The following is a 23393-nucleotide window of genomic DNA, read 5'->3' on the forward strand; positions in this document are numbered from 1 at the left end:
TTTGTTAGCCTATCATATTTTTGCACTGGCTTATTTATTTGACAAATTCTGCCATTTGTGACCAGTTCACCTTAGACCACAAATGTTAGACTCAAGTTGCTGAATGACAGTGCTATTCAGATTCCTTTAAAAAGAAGGCCAGGCGCAGTGGCTCACACCTGTAATCCCAGCAGTTTGGAAGGCCGAGGCAGGAGGATCACCTGAGGTCAGGAGCTCGAGACCAGACTGGCCAACATGGTGAAACCCCATCTCTACTAAAACTACAAAAATTAGCCAGACATGGTGGTGTGTGTATGTAGTCCCAGCTAGTCGGAAGGCTGAGGCAGGAGAATCACTTCAATTCGGGAAGCAGAGGCTACAGTGAGCCGAGATCAAGCCACTGCACTCCAGCCTGGGCGACAGAGCAAGGCATGAAAAAAAAGAAAAAGAGAAAGAAAAATGTAGGCTAGGTGCAATGGCTCATGCCTATAATCCGAGCACTCTGGGAGGCCAAGGTGGGCGGATCACCTGAGGTCAAGAGTTCAAGATCAGCCTGGTCAACATGGCAAAACCCCGTCTTTACTAAAAATACAAAAATTAGCCAAGCATGGTGGTGTGTACCTGTAATCCCAGCTACTCGGGAGGCTGAGGCAGAAGAATTGCTTGAACCCAGGAGGCAGAGCTTGCAGTGAGCCGATATCACACCACTGCACTCCAGCATGGGTAACAGAGCGAGACTCCGTCTCAAAAAAAAAAAAAAAAAAAAAAGGACAACGCATATACACACAGCTTTCTTTTCTCAGGTGATCTTTAGGGAAGTTGGGTCTGTTAGCCTCTTGAAAAATCTCTCCTGGGCAGAACTGTTTCTTTTGCTCTGGGTCCATTTAGACTTCAGATCGTAACTTCTCCCATAATTTCTAGTCATCTGATTCTCTACTTTGGAGAAGTTCTATGTTGTTTTGACAGGGCTTATGGACTCTATAAGAGGAAGACAAGGAATGGGGGTTGAAATAAATGATGAGTTAGCCAACCTGGAGCATCTGCAGAAACATATAAGACGTAAACAACTTGACCTATGTTTTGTTTACAGAATACTATCTTATCTACTCTACTGTTCACCTCTTAAAATTCGTCTCAGAAATATGTTTTATTTCATTTATTTATTTATTTATTTGTTTATTTTTGAGACAGAGTCGCACTGTGTTGCCCAGGCTGGAGTGCAGTGGCGCAGTCTCGGCTCACTGCAGCCTCCTCCTCCTGGATTCATGTGATCCTGCCTCAGCCTCCCGAGTAGCTGGGACTACAGGCACCCGCCACCACACCTGGCTAATTTTTTTGTATTTTTAGTAGAGATGGGATTTCATCATGTTGGCCAGGCTGGTCTCGAACTCCTGACCTCAGGTGATCTGCCTGCCTCGGCCTCCCAAAGTGCTGGGATTACAGTGATCCCGGCCAGATGCTTCATTTTTATCAGATAGGTTTTCAGTACTGTTTACGAGAGCTTGTCTCATGTAATAAACACAATGTTTCCTAGCTTCTGTGCTCAACTTGGCATTTGAAAAATATGTAATATCTGTGTTATTTTGCACTGTTATCCTAAGAGCAGGAATGAGCATTTTTGAGCCTCAGAAAAAGTTGTATCTTAGGAGATGTACATAAACAAGAGTAACAAAGAAAAAGGTTTGTATTCTTCTGAGTGAAAAGGGCTCAGGCAGAAATTGACCAGAGGGATTACTCAGAGGAGCCCCACAAATACAGGCTTCCTTTTGCTTTCTCTCTTCATTGGCACATTACTTAGATATTCAGGCATTGTCAATGAACCCACTACATTTTTACTTTTTTAGTTTCTTTTTTTGCCCAGCATTTTTAGTTGCCTTCTATATTATTTTACTTTTTTAGTTTTAGAGATGATATCTTATATAATTCTGTATACTTAATATTTAGTATGTGTTTCCTTTCATATGTTAATTAGCAAGACATAAATTTGTTTTTCTTTTTAAAAAATTTGTTTTATAAAAGCATCAGATTGGTGGAAAATAATAATTTTTATTATTTGTTTTTGTTTGTTTGTTTGTTTTTTCCAGACAGTGTCTCACTCTGTTGCCCAGGCTGGAATGCAGTAATGCCATCATGGCTCACTGCAGCCTCTAGCTCCCAGGCTCAAGTGATCCTCCCACCCTAGCCTCCTGAGTAGCTGGGACTACAGACTGCCACCATGCCCGGCTATTTTTTTTTTCCTTTTTTTGTAGAGATGGGGTTTCACCATGTCTCTCAGACTGGTCTCAAATTCCTGGGCTCAAGCAGTCCACCTTCTTCAGCTCCCCAAGTGCTGGGATTACAGGTGTAAACATTCACGCACTTAATAGTCCTACTCATATCCAGTAACATTTTGTCTGCAAAGTGGCCAGCCCACATTGGGAGCGTGGTCTAAGTTGGTGGACTGAAAAAGAGAAATCAGCCTGCCTGGAGCCTGAGTCTGTGACCTTAACTTTGAGAAAAGAAAAGAATTGTCTAACATAAAGCTTAAAATTTCCCAACCCAGGCCGGGCGTGGTGGCTCACACCTGTAATCCCAGCACTTTGGGAGGCCGAGGCGGGCAGATCACGAGGTCAGGAGATCGAGACCATCCTGGCTAACACGGTGAAACCCCCTCTCTACTAAAAATACAAAAAATTAGCCGGGCGTGGTGGCGGGCGCCTGTAGTCCCAGCTACTCGGGAGGCTGAGGCAGGAGAATGTGTGAACCCGGGAGGCGGAGCCTGCAGTGAGCCAAGATCGCGCCACTGCACTCCAGCCTGGGGGACAGAGCGAGACTCCGTCTCAAAAAAAAAAAAAATTTCCCAACCCTAAAAACGATTTCTGCCTCTGTCACCCTGGCCGGAGTGCAGTGGTATGATTTTGTCTCACTGCAACCTCCATCTCCTGGGTTCAAGCAATTCTCATGCCTCAGCCACCCGAGTAGCTGGGATTACAGGTGTGCACCACTGTGACTGGCTAATATTCATATTTTTAGTAGAGACGAGGTTTTACCATGTTGCCCAAGCTGGTCTCGAACTCCTGACCTCGGGTGACCCACCCACCTTGGCCTTCCGAAGTGCTGGGATTATAGGCATGAGCAATCACTCCCAGCCCAACCCCAAGAATGATTCTGATACTCTTTATAAGCCCTCAAGATGGGATTGTTGTTAATTTTCCATTTGGCCTTTGAAATTCACTCCTGTCCTAACTTTGAGATCACAAGCATCCTGAGAAAGTAAGCATGAAAGTTCTGATATGTGTGTCCACACTCCTATTGTAGGCTGTCACCTTGAACTGTGCCCACAGTTTCTGCTCCTACTGTATCAATGAATGGATGAAGCGGAAGATAGAATGCCCCATTTGTCGGAAAGACATTAAGTCCAAAACGTACTCTTTGGTTCTGGACAATTGCATTAATAAGATGGTAAATAATCTGAGCTCAGAAGTGAAAGAACGACGAATTGTTCTCATTAGGGAACGAAAAGGTGAGTGGGTGTGAGAATTCCTACCCCTCAAGAAAGGACTTATTTACTTCCAAACTTCAACAAATATTTTTGGAAAGAGAAAGAGTCAGATAAACAATTCTTGAACTAGGGAAGAGATGGAATAAATGGGGAGGAGTAAAGGGAGTTAAAGATAATGCATGAGAGGAAGAGTTGAGATAGAATTAACCGCAACTGTTATTTGAGCAGCAGGGAAGTGGGAGGCTAAGTATGTGTGCCTTGGTTGTGGGGATAAAATAAAGATGTGATTTAAAAAAATACACACAGTCAGACGTTTTGCTCTACCAATCACTAGATGGTGCTGTTGTCAAGACACTTCAGTTGCTGTCCAGGTGTTGAAAAAACCTTGAGTTAAGTATACAGTGAGTTATAAATAGGATAGTAGGGCCAGGAATCTGATGCTGACTTGCAAGCACCTGTGGTTTGAAACTGGCCCTCGGCTGGTCAGCCAGAATGGAGGCAGCAGGCTTGTCACAGAGGCTGAGCAGGACGTGTGTCTGAGCCTCTTATGCCCAAGGAAGACATTCTGACCTGTGGGAGGGCAGAGTGGACTTTGAAAGTTGGTTCTTTGGAACTGAAGTTTTACCACTTTACTAACAGCTGTATGCTACTGGGTTTTGTGCCTAAATTTAAGCCCCCACAGATTTTCACTTCCAAGAGCTACTTGATCTGGCAGAATCCCATTGTTCTTCCTTTTCACCTCCCATCACTCCATAAGCATTTATAGGAATACTACACTAGGCATCAGGAGAAAAAGATAAATAAGACATTATCTCAGCCCTTACGGCACAAACAGTCTGTCGGAGGAGATAGAAAGGCAAGTAGATAGTGTGATGAGTTCCTTATCAGGGTGCTATGAAACTTCAAAGGAAGGGGACACACCTGATTTGGCCTGGGGAGGTGCAGGTATGGGAAAAAGCTTCATCAAGGAAATGACATTTGAATGAGCCTTAAAGGTTCCCTAGGAGGTTAGCTTTCTAAGCAGAGGCAGTAGCACAAGCAAAACACAGGCATGAGAAGCAGTGACCTGTCCTGCCCCAGTTCCCAGTGTGGCCCACACAAGACATAATATTCACCTGATGTCAAGGCTTAGAAAGTATCTACAGAGGCTTTGCGAATGTTTTTTTCTTCCCTCTTTCCCTTTTTGAGAGGAGCAGTGATCTAGGAACCCAGATCTGGCCAAGATCAGCTGAGTCGGGGGACGGGGTTGTGGGGTGGACCTAGGGACACCCATGGGCTTTCTTCGCCCAGTCTACCACCTAAGTTCCTTCCCTGCAATCTAAGCATGGCAAATGGCTTCACAAAACATCAGGGAAAGAAAAGGCTGGGCACGGTGGCTCATGCCTGTAATCCCAGCACTTTGGGAGGCCAAGGTGGGCAGATCACGAGGTCAGGAGTTCGAGACCATCCTGGCCAACATGGTGAAAGCCCGTCTCTACTAAAAATACAAAAATTAGCCGGGCGTGATGGCGCACACCAGTAGTCGCAGCTACTCAGAAGGCTGAGGCAAGAGAATTGTTTGAACCTGGGAGGCAGAGGTTGCAGTGAGCCAAGATTGCACCACTGCACTCCAGCCTGGATGACAGAGTGGGACTCTGTCTCAAAAAAAAGGAAAGAAGGGCCCTGGGCCCTGTGTCCTAAGTTTAAGTCTGACTCCTATTACACAGAGTTAATTCTGCAGAGTAATAACAGATCCCCCTTTTCTCTCCAAAGGCTAAAGAGGGTGTCTCTCACTTTTTTGGTAACACTAGGGGGCTACACAGTAAAACGAGTCAGCTTCCCTGTTACATGCATTGGCTGGGAGCAGTTCTGGCACCCATCTTGGTTTCTGTAGTTATCGCACTGAATGCAGCTTTGAAGTTTTCTCTAGAGACAGACAGGTTTTCTGAGACCTGATTTAGGGAAAGACATGCCAGAGCTATCAACAGCTTCACTGGGTTTAGAGAAAATTCTCAGTTTAAATACCAACCTTCCTTCCATATTCCAGGGCCAATTGAAAGCTGGTTTAATCCCTGTTGCATGGGAATTTTTTAAAAGGACCAAATTTAGGATCTGGAAACTAGGATTGGCAAGCCTGTAATTGTCAGAGTCCCAACACTGTAGGCCCTGGAGCAGGAATTGCTCTTATAAATTCAGAGACCTGCCTGCCTGTGGTAGCAGGGGGTTGCCCATACAGACATGCCTGTATTCTGATTTTACCAAGAGCAGCCTCACTTCTAGGCCTTCTGGGCTGGTTATTGAAGTTTCACATGTCAGTGGGAGGAGTAGAGTCTCATGACTGATTAGCCATTGATCTCTTGTGTGAGATCAGAGGGGAGGAGGAGGATGGGAATGTTAGGATGCTGGGTCCTGAGTTGGAGTTGGATGCTCTGGAGCTAGGACAGATAAGAGACATTCAGTAAGTCTTGTATCATGAGTCAATGTGGCTCTCTGGGATATTGACGTGAGATTTTTTCTGAATGGAAAAGTTTTTTTTGAAATCCCTATAGAGGATCTCCCTCTGGAGCTGGTGAGGTGAGAGAGCAGTCTTCTGTCAGCTGCTCCCCTCCTGTTTCTTCCGTTCTCATTCGATGTTAGTTGGTTGACAAGAGTGTTAAAACTCTTGTGTTTTGCTTTTCCTAACAGTTTCTTTAGGTTGTACTCAGAAAAAAACAAGCAATGTAGAAATAAAATCTTGGTCCTTTAGAACAGTGATTTTCAACCAAGGGGCTTTTTCAAACTACATTCCTTAGCTCTCTTGCTGCTATTTTTTTTTTTTTTTTTTTTTTTTTTTTTTGAGACGGAGTCTTGCTTTGTTGCCCAGGCTGAAAGGCTGAAGTTTAGTGGCACGATTTGGGCTCACTGCAACCTCCCCCTCCAGGGTTTAAGTGATTCTTCTCCCTCACCCTCCTGGGTAGCTGGGATTACAGGTGCACGCCACCACGCCCAGCTCATTTTTGCATTTTTAGTAGAGATGGGGTTTTACTATGTTGGCCAGGCTGGTCTCCAACTCCTGACCTCAGGTGATGTGCCCCCCTCAGCCTCACAAAGTGCTGGGATTACAGGCATGAGCCACCGCGCCTGGCCCCTTGCTACTGTAATAGTGAATTGCGGCTACTAGTGAGACTGTGCCATGGCCTTCACATGTGCTGAGGTGGGGAGAGGCATTTGTGAACTATTGTGTGAATCTGTGACACAAAGACCCCTCCAGAGGTTGGGGGTGTCTGGGAAGATGGACCCAGGTTAGACCACATGGCCTGTATCTCCTGCCAGCTTCCTATAGGCTAAGTAGAGGGTGGTCTCAACACAGGACAGGAGAAACTGGCAAAGCCCAGGCTCTGAAGAGTACCCATCAGCCTATCTGTAAGGCTTTCCCTGATATTGCCCATCCTCCTTTGCTGAAAGACAGCCTTTTAAAGGGATGTTTGAGGGAGTGGCAGCAGTAATCCTCTCTCTTCCAGACAGAATACTTGTTAGCAGGTAGTTGTAACCTACTCAGTCCTGTCCCTGGAGAATCAGGGTCATTTGCATGAAATTAGCATTTCTGTCTGCCTTGTATAAAACAGTGTTTGTCTAAGGGAAAATGGATCTTGGCAAGGTCAGGATGAGGTGGGAGTGTCCACATGCTTATACTCAGATAGCATATAACACTATATTCTTAAGATTTTTTTTTTTTTTTTTTTTTTTGAGACGGCGTTTCACTCTTGTTGCCCAGGCTGGAGTGCAATGGCGCAATCTCAGCTCACCACAACCTCCGCCTCCTGGGTTCAAGAGATTCTTCTGCCTCAGCCTCCCAAGTAGCTGGGATTACAAGCATGCACCATCATGCCTGGCTAATTTTGTATTTTTAGTAGAGATGGGGTTTCTCCATGTTGGTCAGGCTGGTCTTGAACTCCCGACCTCAGGTAATCCGCCCACTTCTGCCTCCCAAAGTGCTGGGATTACAGGCGTGAGCCACCGCACCCGGCTCTTAAGATTTTTTTTACTTTAAACAATGTATGCAGGGCGGGCGCTGTGGCTCATGGCTGTAATCCCAGCACTTTGGGAGGCTGAGGGGGCGCGGATCACGAGGTCAGGAGTTTGAGACCAGCCTGACCAACATGGTGAAACCCTATCTCTACTAAAAATACAAAAATTAGCCCGGTGTGGTGGCGCACACCTGTAATCCAAGCTACTCAGGAGACTGAGGCAGGAGAATCGCTTGAACCTGGGAGGCGGAGGTTGCAGTGAGCCGAGATCATGCCACTGCCCTCCAGCCTGGGCAACAGAGAGAGACTTTGTCTCAAAAAAACAAAAAAGAAGAAGAAAAGCAAAAGTATGCTTTGCAAAATTGTAATGGGATAGAACATTATCAGACTTGTTACTAGAAGCTTTTTAATTTTTCTATCACCACTTCCCTATTCATCTCCCTTCTTTTTTCCTTCTCTTCTTTTGTGTCCTAGTATCCTTCCTTGTCATCAAGATGTGGTTTTTCCTCTGTTTAATTCCTTTCCCTTGTCACTCCTTTTCTTTTCTTTTTTTTTGAAAAAGGCTGGTGTGCAGTGGCATGATCACGGCTCACTGTAGCCTTGGCCTTCTGGGCTCAGGTAATCCTCTTACCTCAGCCTCCCAAGTAGCTGGGACCACAGGAGCGTGCCACCACACCCAGCTAATTTTTTGTATTTTTTGTAGAGATGGGATTTCGCCATGTTGCCCAGGCTGATCTTGAACTCCTGAGCTCGAGCAATCCACCTGCCTCAGCCTCCCAAAGTGCCAGGATTACAGGTGTGAGCCACTGCGCCTGGCCTAATTTTTTTCCCCTATCACTCTTATTGGCACCTCAGAATACATAGTTTGAAATGACAAGGGCATCATAGGAACCATTCACCTGGTGAAACTTAGTAGAAGTCTGCTGCGGGATTAATTGGATTGTATGGAGTAGCAACCCAGGCAGTCCTAGAACCTTGACTTGTTTATTGTCTCTGTAATCCTTGTGATTTCCGAATGGTCCTTCCATCTGGAGGTCAAAAGGCTGTTCTCTGACTTTGTGCTCTGTGGTAGAGTGTCTTCTCCCTTTCACCAAAAGCTGCTACCGCCCTGCAGGCACCCGGAAAAGTTTTCACAGCTTAGGAGAGTGGCTTTCCTAGATGCTATTAATCATCTTTCAGTACACCCTAAATGTATGGAAGATTGAGTTTGAGGGAACCATGCATGCCAGAGTTGAGAGATCCAGGGCTGACTTTGACTGCTGGGCTACAATAGCTTTAAATACACCCTGAGGAGTCCAATGCAGGAGAGTCAGTGATTCCAATGAGCCCCCCACCATGTTGTACTGAAAGTGAAAATCAGTGCTTGCTGGCCATGGTGGGATCCCATTGCTGCTGGAGGCTGCAGCCCAGCTATCAGCCCACCAGCCTAGCTTGTCCATCAGGCTGGGAAAAGGGCCTGGAGATGGAACGTGAGCAGTTCTGGCCATCTCTGGTGTTTAGCAGAAGACACTTCAGATTGTTCATTGCTATTTCCCACAGTAAAATTTTCTCCTGCCCTTTTTTGATTTTTAGTGAAAACACAGTTATTTTGGCCCTCTAAAAAATGGATCCTCCTTCCCTTCTAACATGTAGTTTTATGATTTTTCATACCTACTTCCAGGAATGTCAATTGTGGGAGACTACCTGTGCAAATATAGAGTAGCATCGTTAACCAAAGCAGCTTTTCTTTGAGTTTCTTGGTTAACCCTAGATGAACACTGAGTATTTTTAGAGCAAGCTCAAATAAGTTGATATTCTATGAACTAATCATAGAGAATGGCTGATTATACCTTATCAGCTGGATATATATTCTGTCCAACTGCCTACTGCTATGGTTCTTAAGAAATCTGATATAACTAGACATGCTCCTTTTCCTGGCTAGGGCTTCTACTTCAGTTACTTTCTGTATCCTGGAGAGTTTGGACTGCTTTTACCCTTGTCTCATTAAACTTGAACCAGAACCAACCCCAAAGAAATATCTCTTCCTTGCTTCCTTTCTTCTGGGTCTTTCCTTTTTTTCTGTCGCCCAGGCTGAGTGCAGTGGCATGATCTCAGCTCACTGCAAACCTCCGCCTTCTGGGCTCAAGCATCCTCCCATCTCAGCTTCCCTAGTAGCTGGGGCTACAGGTGTGCGCCACCATGCCTGGCTAATTTTTTGTATATTCTGTAGAGATGGGGTTTCATTATGTTGCCTGGGCTTGTCTCGAACTCCTGGGCCCATAGGATCAGCCCACCTCAGCTTCCCACAGTGCTGGGGTTATAGGCATGAGCCACCATGCCCAGTCCTGGGTCTTTCCTTTTTCTTAGCACCTACTAAATGCTAAGTGCTTGGGGATAAAAGCAAAGGGGGCATGTGCAGCCTCACCCCTCATGGAACTTTTGCTCTAAGTACAGGCCCCTAGGCTCCTTACGGTAAAGTCCTACAATATGAGAAATAAAGGGTGCTAAGTCAAGGAAAGGCTTCCCTGAGTCAGTGAAGGACATGGAGTGTATATTTTAGGTGAAAGGACAAGAAGCAAAAGCAAGGGGTTTTTAGGGGCTGAGAGAAGTACAGAGTGCTAGAGAGAATATTGAGCATTCAGCCTGGAAAAGTAGGCAGGACTGGGTCATGAAGGGTGTTACAGACATGTTGCAGGGTTAGTCTAGGGGCAGGGGGAAACTATCAGAAGATATGAAGTGGAGATCTGACTGTTGATGTTTGTGTTTTTCTGGATAGGTTAGTCTGGCTGTAGTGAAGAGACGACATGGTGCTGGGAACAAGAATAAAGGCAGTAATCATGGCCAGTGATGATGGTGGCTAGGCTAGAGAAGTAGCAGCAGGGATGGCCAGAGTGGATAGATTCAAGAGGTAGTTAAGGAGGTAGAATCCACAGGTCTGTGGGACTGATGTGCTGTGGGGACTGCAAGGGAGCTCAGATCATGTCCAGGTTTCTTTCTACTGGGGCACCTGAGTTGATGATGATGCATTTACTAAAACAGGAGCAGTTGGGGCAGACAAATTGAGTTTTCAACTGGAAAGTTTAAGGCACCTGAGGACATCAGTGGAGCTGTTCAGTGGGTATTTGAATGTATGGATTTGGAGCCTGAAGGACAGGCCAAGTTGAGATTCTGGGTTTGGGGATCATGAGCCGTGGAAGTGGATGAACCACTGTTACCCCTCTGTGGTATTAGGAGCCAAAGGGCAAGTTCTTAGCCATGAGAAACACCAACATTAGGGGATGAGTAGTAGAAGAGGGGCCTGCAGGGCAGACTGATGAATGGCCAAAGAGAGAGATGGAAAAAAGGGATGTGGGGCAGGCAGAGCTGGCACACGCCTGTCCTCACAGCTACTTAGGAGGCTGAGGTGAGTGGATCACTTGAAGCCAGGAGTTCAAGACCAGCCTGGGCAACATAGTGAGACCCCCATCTCAAAAAAAAAAATTAGGTATGGTGGCACATGCCTGTGGTCCCACCTACTTAGGAGGCTGAGGCTGGAGCATCCTTTGAACCCAGGAGTTTAAGTCTCCAGTAAGCTGTGACTGTGCCACTGTACTCCAGCCTGGGCAAAAGAGCCAGACCCCATCTCTTTTTTTTTTTTTTAAAAAAAAGGACATTAAATGGTGTCCTTTGAGCCTTCCTGGCCACATTCTTGTCTAGGGTAGACCCCCCCCCCCCATTACATTGCCCTATTATTTCTTTGAAAGCATTTACCAGATTGAAATAATATTTGTTAGTGTACTCTTGCCTCTAGATTTCTGAACTCCTTGAGGGCAGGAATTTTATCTTACTGCTTGTATTTTCAGGGTGTTGAAGAGTGTTTGGCACATGGTAGCTCTTCAGTAAATATGTGTTTATGAAGAGTTATGAAGTGAGAAGTCAGCGTTTGAAATGCTGCTGAGACATTAAACAAGATAAAGATGAAAAATTGCCCATTGAGTGTGCAGGCATGTGGGATATCAGTGACTTCATCTAGTATAAGTTGTGGGGGATGGTGGAGTCAGAAGTCAGTTTACGGTGATTGGGGAGTGAGTATGAGGTGAGGAAGTACAGAAAGGATAGATAACTTCTTCACAAAATTTGGCTGTGACTAAGATGGGGAGGACCACCACCAAAAGAAGGCTGTATTTTAGGAGGAAGTAGGGTGAAATGGAGTTTTTGTTGTTTTTTAAGACGAGATTCGAGCATGTTCAATTACCGATTGAAAGGAGCCTGTAGAGAAGGGTATGCTGGAAAGCCAAGATAGTGGATAGGGCATGATTCTTTGGAAAGCAGGGGAAGACAGGGAGTACAGAGCTCAGAAAGCAATTAGTCTTTAAGAGGAGAAGGGTGCATTCTTTATTTTATAGAAAGAAGAGTATCATGTCGGGGGGTGGGGCAAGGAAGTTTGCTTGAGGGGCGTCCAGAGAATTTCTTTCTTGTGGCTTCTGTATTCTGTGAGCTAATAGTTGAGGCCGTTAGCTAAGAGGGAGGGAACCCCACTTGATTCTCTCTCTCCAAGGCTGAGGGCATGCCCAGCCCCAAGGCCCACCACCTCAAAGGCTACCCAGAAGTGGGAGACGAATAACTTCTGTAGGCCTTTCAATCCCCTACCAAAGCATTCCAGAATTCAGTCTCAGAGAAAGAGGACAATTTGGTTGGTGACTTTATTGTGCCTTTGGCATAGGCCAGGATCCCCACAAGGAAGCAGAAGCTATTGGAAAAGCCTGGAGGTTAGTAAGTAAATAGCCTTTCTTGTCCCCTCCCTCTCTGAAGACAGGAAGAAGTCCCGCCTCTCCCTGCCTATTCCTGTATATAATTCATTCCCTTCTTTAACATCTTTAACAGATATATTGAGGGCCAGGTTTGTGCTAGGCACTGTTCTAGATGCTGAGGATGTAAAAAGTTGAAAATCTAAGTTAGATGTAATTCATGCTATGGAGAAAAATCAAGCAAGAAGGGGAGAAGGGGTGATGGTGAAAGCCTGGGCAATTCTTGATAGGGTAATCAAGGAAAGCACCTCTGAGCAGGAACTATTTGAGGGAAGCTCTGAAGGAGGCGGCCATGCTGCCATGTAGGGAAAGAGGGAATGGTAAGGGGGAGCATGCTGGTATGTGGGAGGGGCAGCAAGAAGGCCAGTGCTGGGGAGTGGAGTGAGCGCTGGGGAGTGGGTAGGAGATGAGGAGAGGAAGCTTGGGCAAGATGCAGATTGTGTAGGGCCTTGTAGGCCTTTGAAAGGACTTTGACTTTAGCTCTTACTGTGAGAGGAATGAGGAGTGGGCTTTGAGCAGAGAGTGACATGATTTGACTGCTGTTTTCTCAGTTCGCTATGGCTGCTGTGTGAGGAAGAGACAGGGTGGCGAGGCTGGAAGCAGGGAGTCCAGGGAAGGGAAATGCAGGCTCCTCATTTATTTATTTCTCTTCTTTTTCTCCAAAGCAAAGAGATTGTTCTGAAGACCATGCTCTAAGGGCATTTGAAAGACTGCCAGGCAATGGGAGCCTGAGATGGTCTGGAGGATTCTCTCTAGCCGTGACTCCGCTGCTCTGAAGGTCAACTGAGAGGTCTTGTGGGACAGAGACTTGAGTTAGGAAGCCCTCAGTCACTTGCCTTCCACGGTGGCCAGCCCTGCTGCCATCAATGGCTGAAGCACCACCAGGATTCACGGCACCCAACTGCTTCAGGGTACTTCATAGACTCTGCCTCACTACATGTCAAAAGAGTTATTTGAGTTCTCTTCTGTTTTTTTTAATTTGTTGTTGTTACTGTTTTGATACCTCAGAAACACCTCCGTTGACAGTTGTTTTGGATAGGTTGGGTGCTACCCCATGGCTGCCTCTGAAGGCAGTGTCTATTTTGAGAGGATGGCTTACCTCTTCTTTGTGAAAATACTATCTCATTTCCTGGAAATAAAATGTAAAACCTGTCAGTTGCTCAGCTGGGCTTTGGTGTATTTACCTTCCTTCCCTTCCTGCTCCCAGAGAGTCTCACAAGTAAACACCAGCAGCTCATAGATTACAACCAAGAAAGTGACTGTATCAGATGATAGACTTCAAGTGAATGTCAGCCTAAGAGGCCAAGCCGCAGATCATGGCCACAGATGAGCTCTGTTAACCCCCTGACTGCCGGGTTTCCTTTTTATTACAGAGGTGAGTCACTGTTTGCCTTGTTTCAGGGGTGGGAGGGACTCCTTTACTTCAGCTGGCATTTGAATGTTTCCAAATCTATTTTATCTGACGTCATGAACACACAGGCAATGATTTTATGACAACTTGATGTCCTTTTTTCTTTATTTTTCTTTTAAATTAAAAGTTTTCTCTCTTTTCTCCACCTCTCCATTATTTTTAATTTTAATTTTTGGGACAAGATCTGACTCTGTTGCCCAAGCTGGAGTACAGTGGTGCAATCTCAGCTCACTGCAACCTCCACCTCCCAGACTCAAGCCATCCTCCCACCTCACCCTCCCGAGTAGCTGGGACTACAGGCATATGCCATCACACCCAGCTAATTTTTGTTTTTTTGTAGAGACGGGGTTTCACCCTGTTGGCCAGGCTGGTCTCAAACTCCTGACATCAAGTGATCTATCTGCCTCACCCTCTCAAAATGCTGGGATTACAGGCATGAGCCACTATGCCTGGCCAACCTCCCCTTTTTAAACAGAAAGGAAACTAGTTTTGGTGTTCAGGAGATAGAAGGTTAGGGATAACCTGTGGCATCCTTGGTTTCCTGCAATGAGAATGAGGGAAAATATGAGAAATTAAAGAATGGTCATTTGAAACTAGGAGCCCTCTGCTAGGGTTGTGAAACTGTGCGTTATGTAATTTAATGATTTGCTTCCCTCTGCCTTTTTACTGCCTACCTAGAGAACCATTCCTTTTTCGACTGCTTTTTTTGTTGTTTTTTGTTTTTTGTTTTTTGTTTTTTTTTGTAGAGATGGAATCTTGCTCTGTTGACCATGCTGGTCTCGAACTCCTGATCTCAAGCAACCCTCCTGCCTCAGCCTCCCAGGATGCTGGGATTACATGAAGGAGCTACCATGCTCAGCCAAGAACCATTCTTTTATAGTTCTTTATACTCCATGTATTTTCTTTTTTGTTTTTTTGAGATGAAGTCTCACTTTGTTTCCCAGGCTAAAGTGCAATAGCATGATCTTGGCTCACTGCAACCTCCGCCTCCCAGGTTCAAGTGATTACATTGAAATACTCAGCCTCCTGAGTAGCTGGAATTACAGGCAAGTGCCACCACACCTAGCTAATTTTTATATTTTTGGTAGAGATGGGGTTTCACCATGTTGGCCAGGCTGGTCTCAAACTCCTGACCTCAAGTGATCCACCTGCCTCGGCCTCTAAAATGCTGGGATTACAGGCATGAGCCACCACTCCCAGCCTATACCCCATGTATTTTCATAAAGGGTTGGAAACTATTTTGCCAACTTTTTAAGGATGGTAGGGATTTTTTCTTTGTTGAATATACTGTGAATTTTGGGATTCTGGAGTCCTTAGTCTTCATTTCCATTCTTCTGCCCATGATTACTGATCAAAATACTGGTAGAGTCATGGAGGAAGTAAGTTAAATGTGGAAAAAATGCTTTAAAGGTACTTACTATAACCACATCATAACAATTCTGGAAAAATAGAGAACAAAAGGAAAAGATTGTTACCACCTTGATTTAATAACTTCTTGTTTCCCCATACATGTGTTTTGCTTACAGATTGCATGGGTATATGTCAATTTTTATATGTTCTGTCTTTAGTTTACATATTGTAATTCATTTTTAAGAGAGTACAGACATACACTTTTTGAGTAGGCAATATGTTCACATAGTTTGAAATGAAAGGTACAAAATGGCATAGAATGAAATGCCTCTCACCCTTTCCCCACGGTGACTACTTCCCACTCAGAGGCAACAAGTATTACAGTTGCTTGTGTATTCTTCCAGAGATCTGTCTACACAAGCAAAAACACATGTAGTCTTTTTCCTTGCTTTGCACAAATGGTAAACTGTACACTATTCTGAACCTTGCTTTTTTTCAGATATATGTTGGCAACAGTTCCATGTCAGTACATAGTTTCCTTTCTTTATTACAGCTGCCTGTTACTTCATTGTGTATTTGCACCATCATTTACTTTTCTGGCTTACTTTTGATAAAAATCTAGGTTGGTTCAAACCTTTTTACTCTTAAAACAATGCTGCAGTTAACACCCTTGTACATACATCTTTAGAGAAAAGATATTTTAAAAAGAAATACCTTTTTAAAAATTATTTTATTGTTTTTTAATAGAGACCATGTTGCCTAGGCTGGTCTTGAAATTCTGGGCTAAAGCAGTCCTACCACCTTGGCCTCCCAAAGTGCTGAGATGACAGGCATGAGCCATTGCACCTGGCCAAGAAGAGACATCTTGACTTGAGCCTGAAGACTACATACAGAGACTGACCTCACAGACTGACCATTCCATCCCACAGCTGCTGGGCATAGAGTGATTTGCAGCCCCTCCTTTCAGACAGAATACCACATCCCTCTCAAATGTTCCACAACATCTAGGAAAGTGAGCTCTTAAAGACAGACTAAAAAGAATAATAAATCAATACAACAACATTAAAAGCCAGACTAGCGGAGTTTGAATCTTGGCCCTGCTGTTAGTAACTGTGTGAGCCTTGGGCAAGTTACTCAGCCTCCTTGTGTCTTGGTTTTGGTTTCTTCATCTCTAAATAATTATATCTGTCATCATTGCCCTGATCACAAACAAAAGCCTGAATGTACTGTGTTTAAAAGATAAACCAAAAATTAACCCAAACTTGCATTATTTGTCTGAGCTACAGAATGTTCTTTCCTTGGAGAGATATCTGATATTAAACATCATCTGCATTTTACTTGCCTAGAAAATACATGGTAACTTTTCTGCCTTGCAGCATCAAACTATAGTACAGCTGAGCCCCAGTGCTGTGCAGCCTGGCTCTAATTAAAGGCACATTCTTTACAGCAGGGCTCTGGGGAACTGGAAAAGGGGGTTTGTTTCATTATCTGGTTTTATTAAGCAGATGAATGCAGCCAGCTATATGAAGCACTTTGCAGTGAATGGCAGGTGTCCCATATCTGGTTATGTTAACCTAGAAAGGGCTCACTACCTCTAGGCATGTTTCATCCCAACAATCAGACTGTGCCAAAGCAGGGGACTTTGTCCTTTGTGGATTGGATAGCTGGATACCCATCATCTGTTTCTCTGATTGGAAGCTGCTGTTGTATAGAAAGACCTGCATTTCCCCCTTATCTCCAGTTCTCTCACTACTTTTTCCTCCTCTGTGAGTGACCATCCAGGCAGTCACCATAACTGATGGAGTGTCTGGGATTGGTAGCTGTCTCCAACTGCCTGCTTGCTCTTTACAGCCGGTGACTGGAATCTCTCCACCTCATCGTATCTAAGGATAACCCAGAAACATGGGGTGCTCTAGGTATGTTTATCTCGACACTGAACCCCCTAGGCTTCTGATGAATCCAATGATTAGCTAAATTTGACATAGAAAGTAAGAGAAGGAATGTCTACTTTGTATTGTGGTCCTAATCTAAGAAGATCAGGAGAAACCTGGAATTGTTATCTGTCTCTTGCTCTGAGATACAGACTTGTTCATAGGTGTGGGGCCTGATTGGAACAGGATCTGCCATTGGTCACAATAGGTCAAGGGCTTGTTCTGAACCCTAGTTTAGCTTCATTCAGAGAAAGAAACTTCCTACCTGGTCAGCTTTTTCAGCTTCTCCCACAAATGGGAGTTGAGGCAGTAGGAGTGTGGGGTTCCTGGGAAGACGATGGGGCCTTGTATTAAGGAGAAATAATGAACTATCTTCTTGATTCTTCCGTTGAGAAAAGCATATGAATCCTAGGAAAGGGCTGAGCCTGTGATAGGTATTCAATAAGTACTCCAATGCTGTCATTCCTTTGTCTACAGCATCCCCAAACAATGTACCAGTGATGGGCTACCTGAGCTCATCTAGTCGCCAAGCAGTATCTCCTGCTTGCTGCTGCTTTACTACATTCCAGATGCCCACCTCATCCAATTTCCAGAGCCACTATCTCTGCTGTCCACTTTCCTTCAGGCTCTGTGAATACTTCAACCTGCTGTGATTTGGGGCCGTTGGTACTCTGCATGTATTCAATAAATTCAATTCAGCAATAGTTATCAAATGCCCATTTTCTTACTAGGCACTGCTCTAGGTGTTTGGTATGGCAATGAGCAAAACACAACCATTGTGAGCTGATGTTCTAGAAAGGTGTCAAACGTGTTTCAAAGGTTTTATCAGATGCTGTGGGAGGGGCACTGCTACCTACTGAGCTAGCAATATTGGGTGTTTCCTCACATTCCTCAACCTCCACGCAGGAGAGCCAGCAGGCTACGCTGGCCCATCCCGAGATCCAGAACTGGCGTTTCACATCTCTAGGACCTGGGTAGCCCAAGCCTTTACAGTCTGCTGCTTTTACCACCACCCACCGGCCCTCAGGATGTAGGGACCAGCTCCTTAGAGATCAAGCTCTCCTGGGCCTCTACTCAGCTCTACCCAGGGGCCTTCAAGGGCATCTCCGTGGCAGGTTTCAGGGCAAGTTTGGCACCTTAGCATAGAGAATAGGCCCTGAAGCACCACATACCACTGTCCTGTGTAGGCAGACACCCAGGAGACCTCTGTGGAAGCCTCAGATACTTCAGCCAAGGTAAGCACAGCTGAATGTTTCTAATGCGAATATTGGCACCAAACTTAACCTGGTGGTGGATGGGGCTGGACAAGTTTTCAGGACCATGAGCCTTTGTGAGTTTCAGCCTGGCTGTGAGGGTGCTCTCCTGATCTAAATTCCTGCCCGTCTTCCCTGGGCCTGTCCCAGTGCCGCCCTGGCTCTGCAGCTGATGGTGTGCGTCTCTTCCCAACTCTACATTCAGTGAGGTCATGTTGGTAGTTTGTAATCAGCCATGGTGGGGTATTCACACCATGGAAATTGGCAAACGCTGTAAGTTGGAGCTTTCCCCACCCCTGGAGAGGCGGTTAAACATTCACCAGAGCATCACTGGCATCTCCCCACATGGTTGACTCCTGAAGCCTGCTCACCCCAGGTCTTCCCTGTTCTTGTGAGAAAGCCACCATTCAGTCTAAGAATGCTTCTCCTTCCTGGTGCTCTGGAATTGCCCAGCGTGGTAGCGGTGTCACTACAGAGGCAGGAGAACGTCTCTTCCAAAAACTTGAGGCCACATTTTGGCACCTTTGGTATCACCAACACCTTTAGAATTCTCAGTTTCTCAACCAAGTTGCTGCTGACCATCAGTACCATAACGACTGGAACCCAGAACTTATCCCAGAGGCCAGGGAGAAGGTAGATGTCATGGCGCCCCCTGTAAATAGCCCCCATTTCCTTCCTCATAGCTGTCAATGTAGTTAAGATACACACTTGGTGGAAGGGGTGGAGGCAAGGGATGTCATTGCAACCAGCATAGCCTCAGTCCTCAGCATAGCCAGTCAGTCAGTGTGCTCCATTGTACTTCCTCAAGCCTGCCTTCTACAAGCTTTTTAATTTAATTTTTAATTTTTATTTTTTTTTTAGCTTTTTTTGAGACGGAGTCTCGCTCTATCGCCCAGGCTGGAGTGCAGTGGCGCAATCTTGGCTCACTGCAACCTCCGCCTCCTGGGTTCAAGCAATTCTTCTGCCTCAGCCTCCCGAGTAGCTGGGACTACAGGCACGTGCCACCAACACCTGGCTAATTTTTGTATTTTTAGTAGAGATGGGGTTTCACCATATTGGCCAGGCTGGTCTTGAACTCCTGACCTCATGATCTGCCTGCCTCAGCCTCCCAAAGTGCTGGGATTACAGGCGTAAGCCACCATGCCCAGCCTCAAGCTTTTTTACTTTAAGAGACAGAGTCTCACTCTGTCACCCAGGCTGGAGTATGGTGGCACCATCATGGCTAACTGCAGCCTCGAACTCCTGAGCTCACGCAATCCTCCCGCCGCAGCTTCCTGAACAGCTAGGACTAAAGACATGTGCCACCACGCCCAGCTAATTTTTAAAATTGTTTGTAGAGACAAGATCTCACTATGTTGCCCAAGCTGATCTTGAACTCCAGGCCTCAAGTGATCCTCCCACCTCAGCGTCCCAAGTAGCTAGGACTACATGCACATGCCAACACGTCCAGCTAATTTTTAAAATTTTTTTGTGGAGACAGAATCTTGCTATGCTGCCCAGGCTGGTCTTGAACTCCTGACCTCAAGCAGTCCTCCCGCTTTGACGTCCCATAGTGCTGGGATTACAGGCATGAACCACCACCTCCAGCCTCCTACAAAAATTCTTTTAACAGAGAAAAAAGCATTGTGGCTGAGGCACCAGGCATTTCTCCAGGGCTGGAGACAGTGCTGAATGATGTGAACTACATTTCACCCTGAGCCACGTGAATCTGGATATTAGCCCTTCCTCCCCTGGGACACATGGTTTCTACCCAGGAGGTTCCCACCATGCAAGGCAGCTCTGGCTTCTTCCAGCAAAGGCACAGGTTGTCATGGGTAGCGTCTTTCCTGATTTTTGGGAAAATCCCTCCCAAGCATGCTATGACCTGGAAGCTGGCAGCTGCCCTTGACTCAAAGATCATAGCGTGGGGCTTGAGGGTTAACCTGGAGAGCAGACCGGTTTCCCAGTGAATGCCTCTAGTCATGTAATTTGTTTCTAAGTGTTTAGTCCTCACAGAGCAGCTGTGGCCATCCTCTTCCCGTTTGGAAAATCTCCTTACCCTTCTGCCACAGGTCAGGTCCTGAAATTCAAGGAACAGAAAGAGTCTCCCCTACCTTCTCTTCCCATGCCTGAATGTGAAGGGTAGGACTACTCATTTTCTTTCTTTCTTTTTTTTTTGAGATGGAGTCTTGCTCTGTTGCCCAGGCTGGAGTGCAGTGGTGCGATCTCAGCTCACTGCAGGCTCCGCCTCCTGGGTTCACGCCATTCTCCTGCCTCAGCCTCCCGAGTAGCTGGGACTACAGGCACCTGCTGCCACCTCACCCGGCTAATTTTTTGTATTTTTAGTAGAGACAGGGTTTCTCCGTGTTAGCCAGGATGGTCTCGATCTCCTGACCTCATGATCTGCCTGCCTCGGCCTCCCAAAGTGCTGGGATCACAGGCATGAGCCACCGCGCCCAGGCGGACTACTCACTTTCCCCTGCTCTTCTGGAGTTGCCCAGTCCCTTCTAAGGGGAACTTAGCTTCTGAACCCCCGGGAAAGAAGTGCTCACATTCCTTCGTTGCACAAATAGTTACCAAATACCTAGCGTGCCAGACACTGTGTTAGCTACTAGGGTTACAACCCTGAAAAAGACAGGCACAATACGTGACCTTCTGGAGCTTGTCTTATGGAGAACACACAGAGTAACAAGTGTTTGTAGGCATAGTACTGGGAGCCAAGAAAGCACCGAGAGGGGACAACTAGCCCAGACTGAGGAGCATGGAAGGCTTCCAGGAGCATGTGGCATCTTAGCTAAGACTTGAAGGATGACTAGGGGTCAGCAGAGTAAGAGTGGGAAAAGGATAGGGCTGGGGAGCAGACAAGGAAGTGGGAGGGTGTGGAGGTGAGAAACAGCATGGCCTCTTGAAGTGAAAGGCATTCTGTGTGACTGGATTGTAGAGTTTGGGGAGATAAATAATCATGTTAGCTAGTAGCAGCACAGTAACTTTGGTTGAGCATTGTTACCAGTACTTTAGATGAGGAACTCTTTTTTTTTTTTTTTTTTTAGTAGAAACAGGGTCTCGCATTTTATAGATGAGAAATGAAGGCAATGAGAGATCAAGATTTATGATTGATTGAATGTGGGGGTGAGGGAGAGCCTGGAGGGAAAGATGACCATGGGTTTCCGCCTTGGACAACAATCTCAGTGATAGTGTTCACTGAAATAACTCAGGGAGAGAAACACGCCACTGAAATAACTCAGGGAGAGGAACACGCCTGGGGAAGACACTAGAGATGTTGAGCAAGCATGAGTTCTGTTTTGGGATGTCAAAAAGAAAATTTCGCCCAGCGCGGTGGCTCATGCCTGTAATCCCAGCACTTTGGGAGGCCGAGGTGGGCAGATCACTTAAAGTCAGGAGTTCGAGACCAGCCTGGCCAACATGGTGAAGCCCCGTCTCTACTAAAAGTACAAAAATTAGCCAGGTGTGGTGGCACATGCCTGTAGTGCCAGCTACTCGGGAGGCTGAGGCAGGAGAATCGCTTGAACCCGGGAGGTGGAGGTTGCAGTGAGCCGAGATTGCGCTACTGCACTCCAGCCTGGGCAACAGAACGAGACTCCATCTCAAAAAAAGAGAAAATTTCGTGGAATGTCTACAGAGTCCCTATGTATGCTGACTTGTGTGCTCCCCTCTGCTATTCACACAAATTTAGATTTTCCTCATAGTCTTCTGGGCATCAACTTTCATAGCCATGGCTGGAAATTATTAAATTTGTCCTAGATTGTGTAGATTTGAGAATTTACTCTTTCACAACGCCCAAAAGCAAATCGTCACATGTTGTTAAGTGTGCCATATGCTATTACACCCACACCCGTTCCAGCATCCACTGAATTGGTTGTCAAGATAAGTATCCACTAACTGAGAGAGCATAAGTGCTGGGGCAGGAGAGCTGTTGCTTCAAGACCTTCCTCTCACAGTTGTGGGAAAATTCACATGTGAAATGTACTCAAGTAACCCTTGTGGTTGACATTGACAAAAAGAAATGCCCCAATAAGTGAACTTATGAAATCACTGCCCATATCAGGACATGAAGGAGCTGCTGCCCTTGGGTGGAGGAGAAGGTGTCAATCATAAGGATTTTGTGGCTTCTCAACAGAGTTGAGAGTGCAGAGGTGAGAGCTGGGCTGGTGATACAAATGTGGGACTCATGGATGTATAGATGGTCATTGGGGTCCTGAGAGAGGGTGAAATCCCTAGGGAGAGTGGGCGAGGGAAAAATTACCCAAGACAGAACATTGAGGATAACAGACATTCAAGAGAGCAGCTTGCAGAAACCGATAAAGGGTAGGAGGCAAGAGGTAAGAGATAGAAATGGTGATATAGCTGAGAGGGCAAATGTGATAAATAACTTTCTGTGTAGACATGATTGGGCCATGGGGTGTCCAGGCATTTGGTCAAACATTATTCTAGGTATATGAGGGTATTTCTGGATAGGACTAACATTTGAAGCTATACTGAATAAAGCAGATTGCCCTCCCTAATGTGGGTGGGCCCTATCCAATCAGTTGAAGTCCTGAGCAGAACCAAATGGCTGACCCTCTGGCAAGTAAGACAGAATTGCTTCCTGCTGGACTGCCTTGAGCTGGGACATCAGTTTTTTTTCCTGCCTTTTGACTTGAACTGAAACATCAGTTCTGTCTGGGTCTCAAGCCTCAGGTATTTGGACTAGATCCACACACACCGTCAGCTCTCCTGGGTCTCTAGTTTGCTGACTGAAGATCTTCGGATTTGTCAACCTCCATAACTGTGTGGGCTCATGCCATATAACCGATCTTCCTCCCTCCCTCCCTCCTTCCCTTCTCTCTCTCTCCCCATCTTTCTTTCTTTCCCTCCCTCCCTCCCTCCCTCCCTCCCTTCCTTCCTTCCTTCCTTCTTTCCTTCTTTCCTTCTTTCTCCTTTTGGTTCTGTTTTTCTGGAGAACCCTGACCAATAAAGCAGAGCAGTGCTTCAAGAAGTAGAGAATGGTCGACTGGGTCAAAGGTTGCTGTTTGGTCAAGTAAGATAAGATATTTAAAAAGTAGCAACAGGTTTAGCAACCAGGAGGCTGTTGGAAGAGCAGTTTTAGTAGCATAGTAGAGGCAAAACAACCATTTGCCCTGCATTAGGGATTGAGTGAAAAATAAGCACTTATATTTCAGGAGGAGAAGAGAAAAAATAGAATAGAGATGGAAAGAAAAGTCTGAAAATATGGAAGAGGGAAGTTGAGGAATTTTCT

At 45.8% G+C, this 23393-nt stretch overlaps 1 protein-coding gene across 6 annotated transcripts in view; it reads left to right on the forward strand.

Annotated features, from left to right (window-relative positions):
- RNF8 (ring finger protein 8) overlaps positions 1 to 13375 on the forward strand; it is a 37210-nt gene extending 23835 nt beyond the window's left edge. For 3 of the 6 annotated variants that reach the window (XM_054474663.2, XM_063666175.1, XM_063666174.1), the window contains one exon: positions 12878 to 13375. In XM_054474663.2, the coding sequence (XP_054330638.1) occupies positions 12878 to 12988 (111 nt within the window). In that variant the 3' untranslated portion in view covers positions 12989 to 13375. Of the gene's footprint in view, positions 1 to 170; positions 721 to 3276; positions 3482 to 12877 lie in introns of those variants that run through there. The other 3 variants (XM_054490762.1, XM_054474661.2, XR_010126698.1) reach the window with 2 other exon arrangements.
- Positions 13376 to 23393: the final 10018 nt, after the last annotated feature.

This window comes from Pongo pygmaeus, chromosome 5, assembly GCF_028885625.2.
Source record: "Pongo pygmaeus isolate AG05252 chromosome 5, NHGRI_mPonPyg2-v2.0_pri, whole genome shotgun sequence".
In the NCBI taxonomy this organism is placed as follows: Eukaryota; Metazoa; Chordata; class Mammalia; order Primates; family Hominidae; genus Pongo; species Pongo pygmaeus.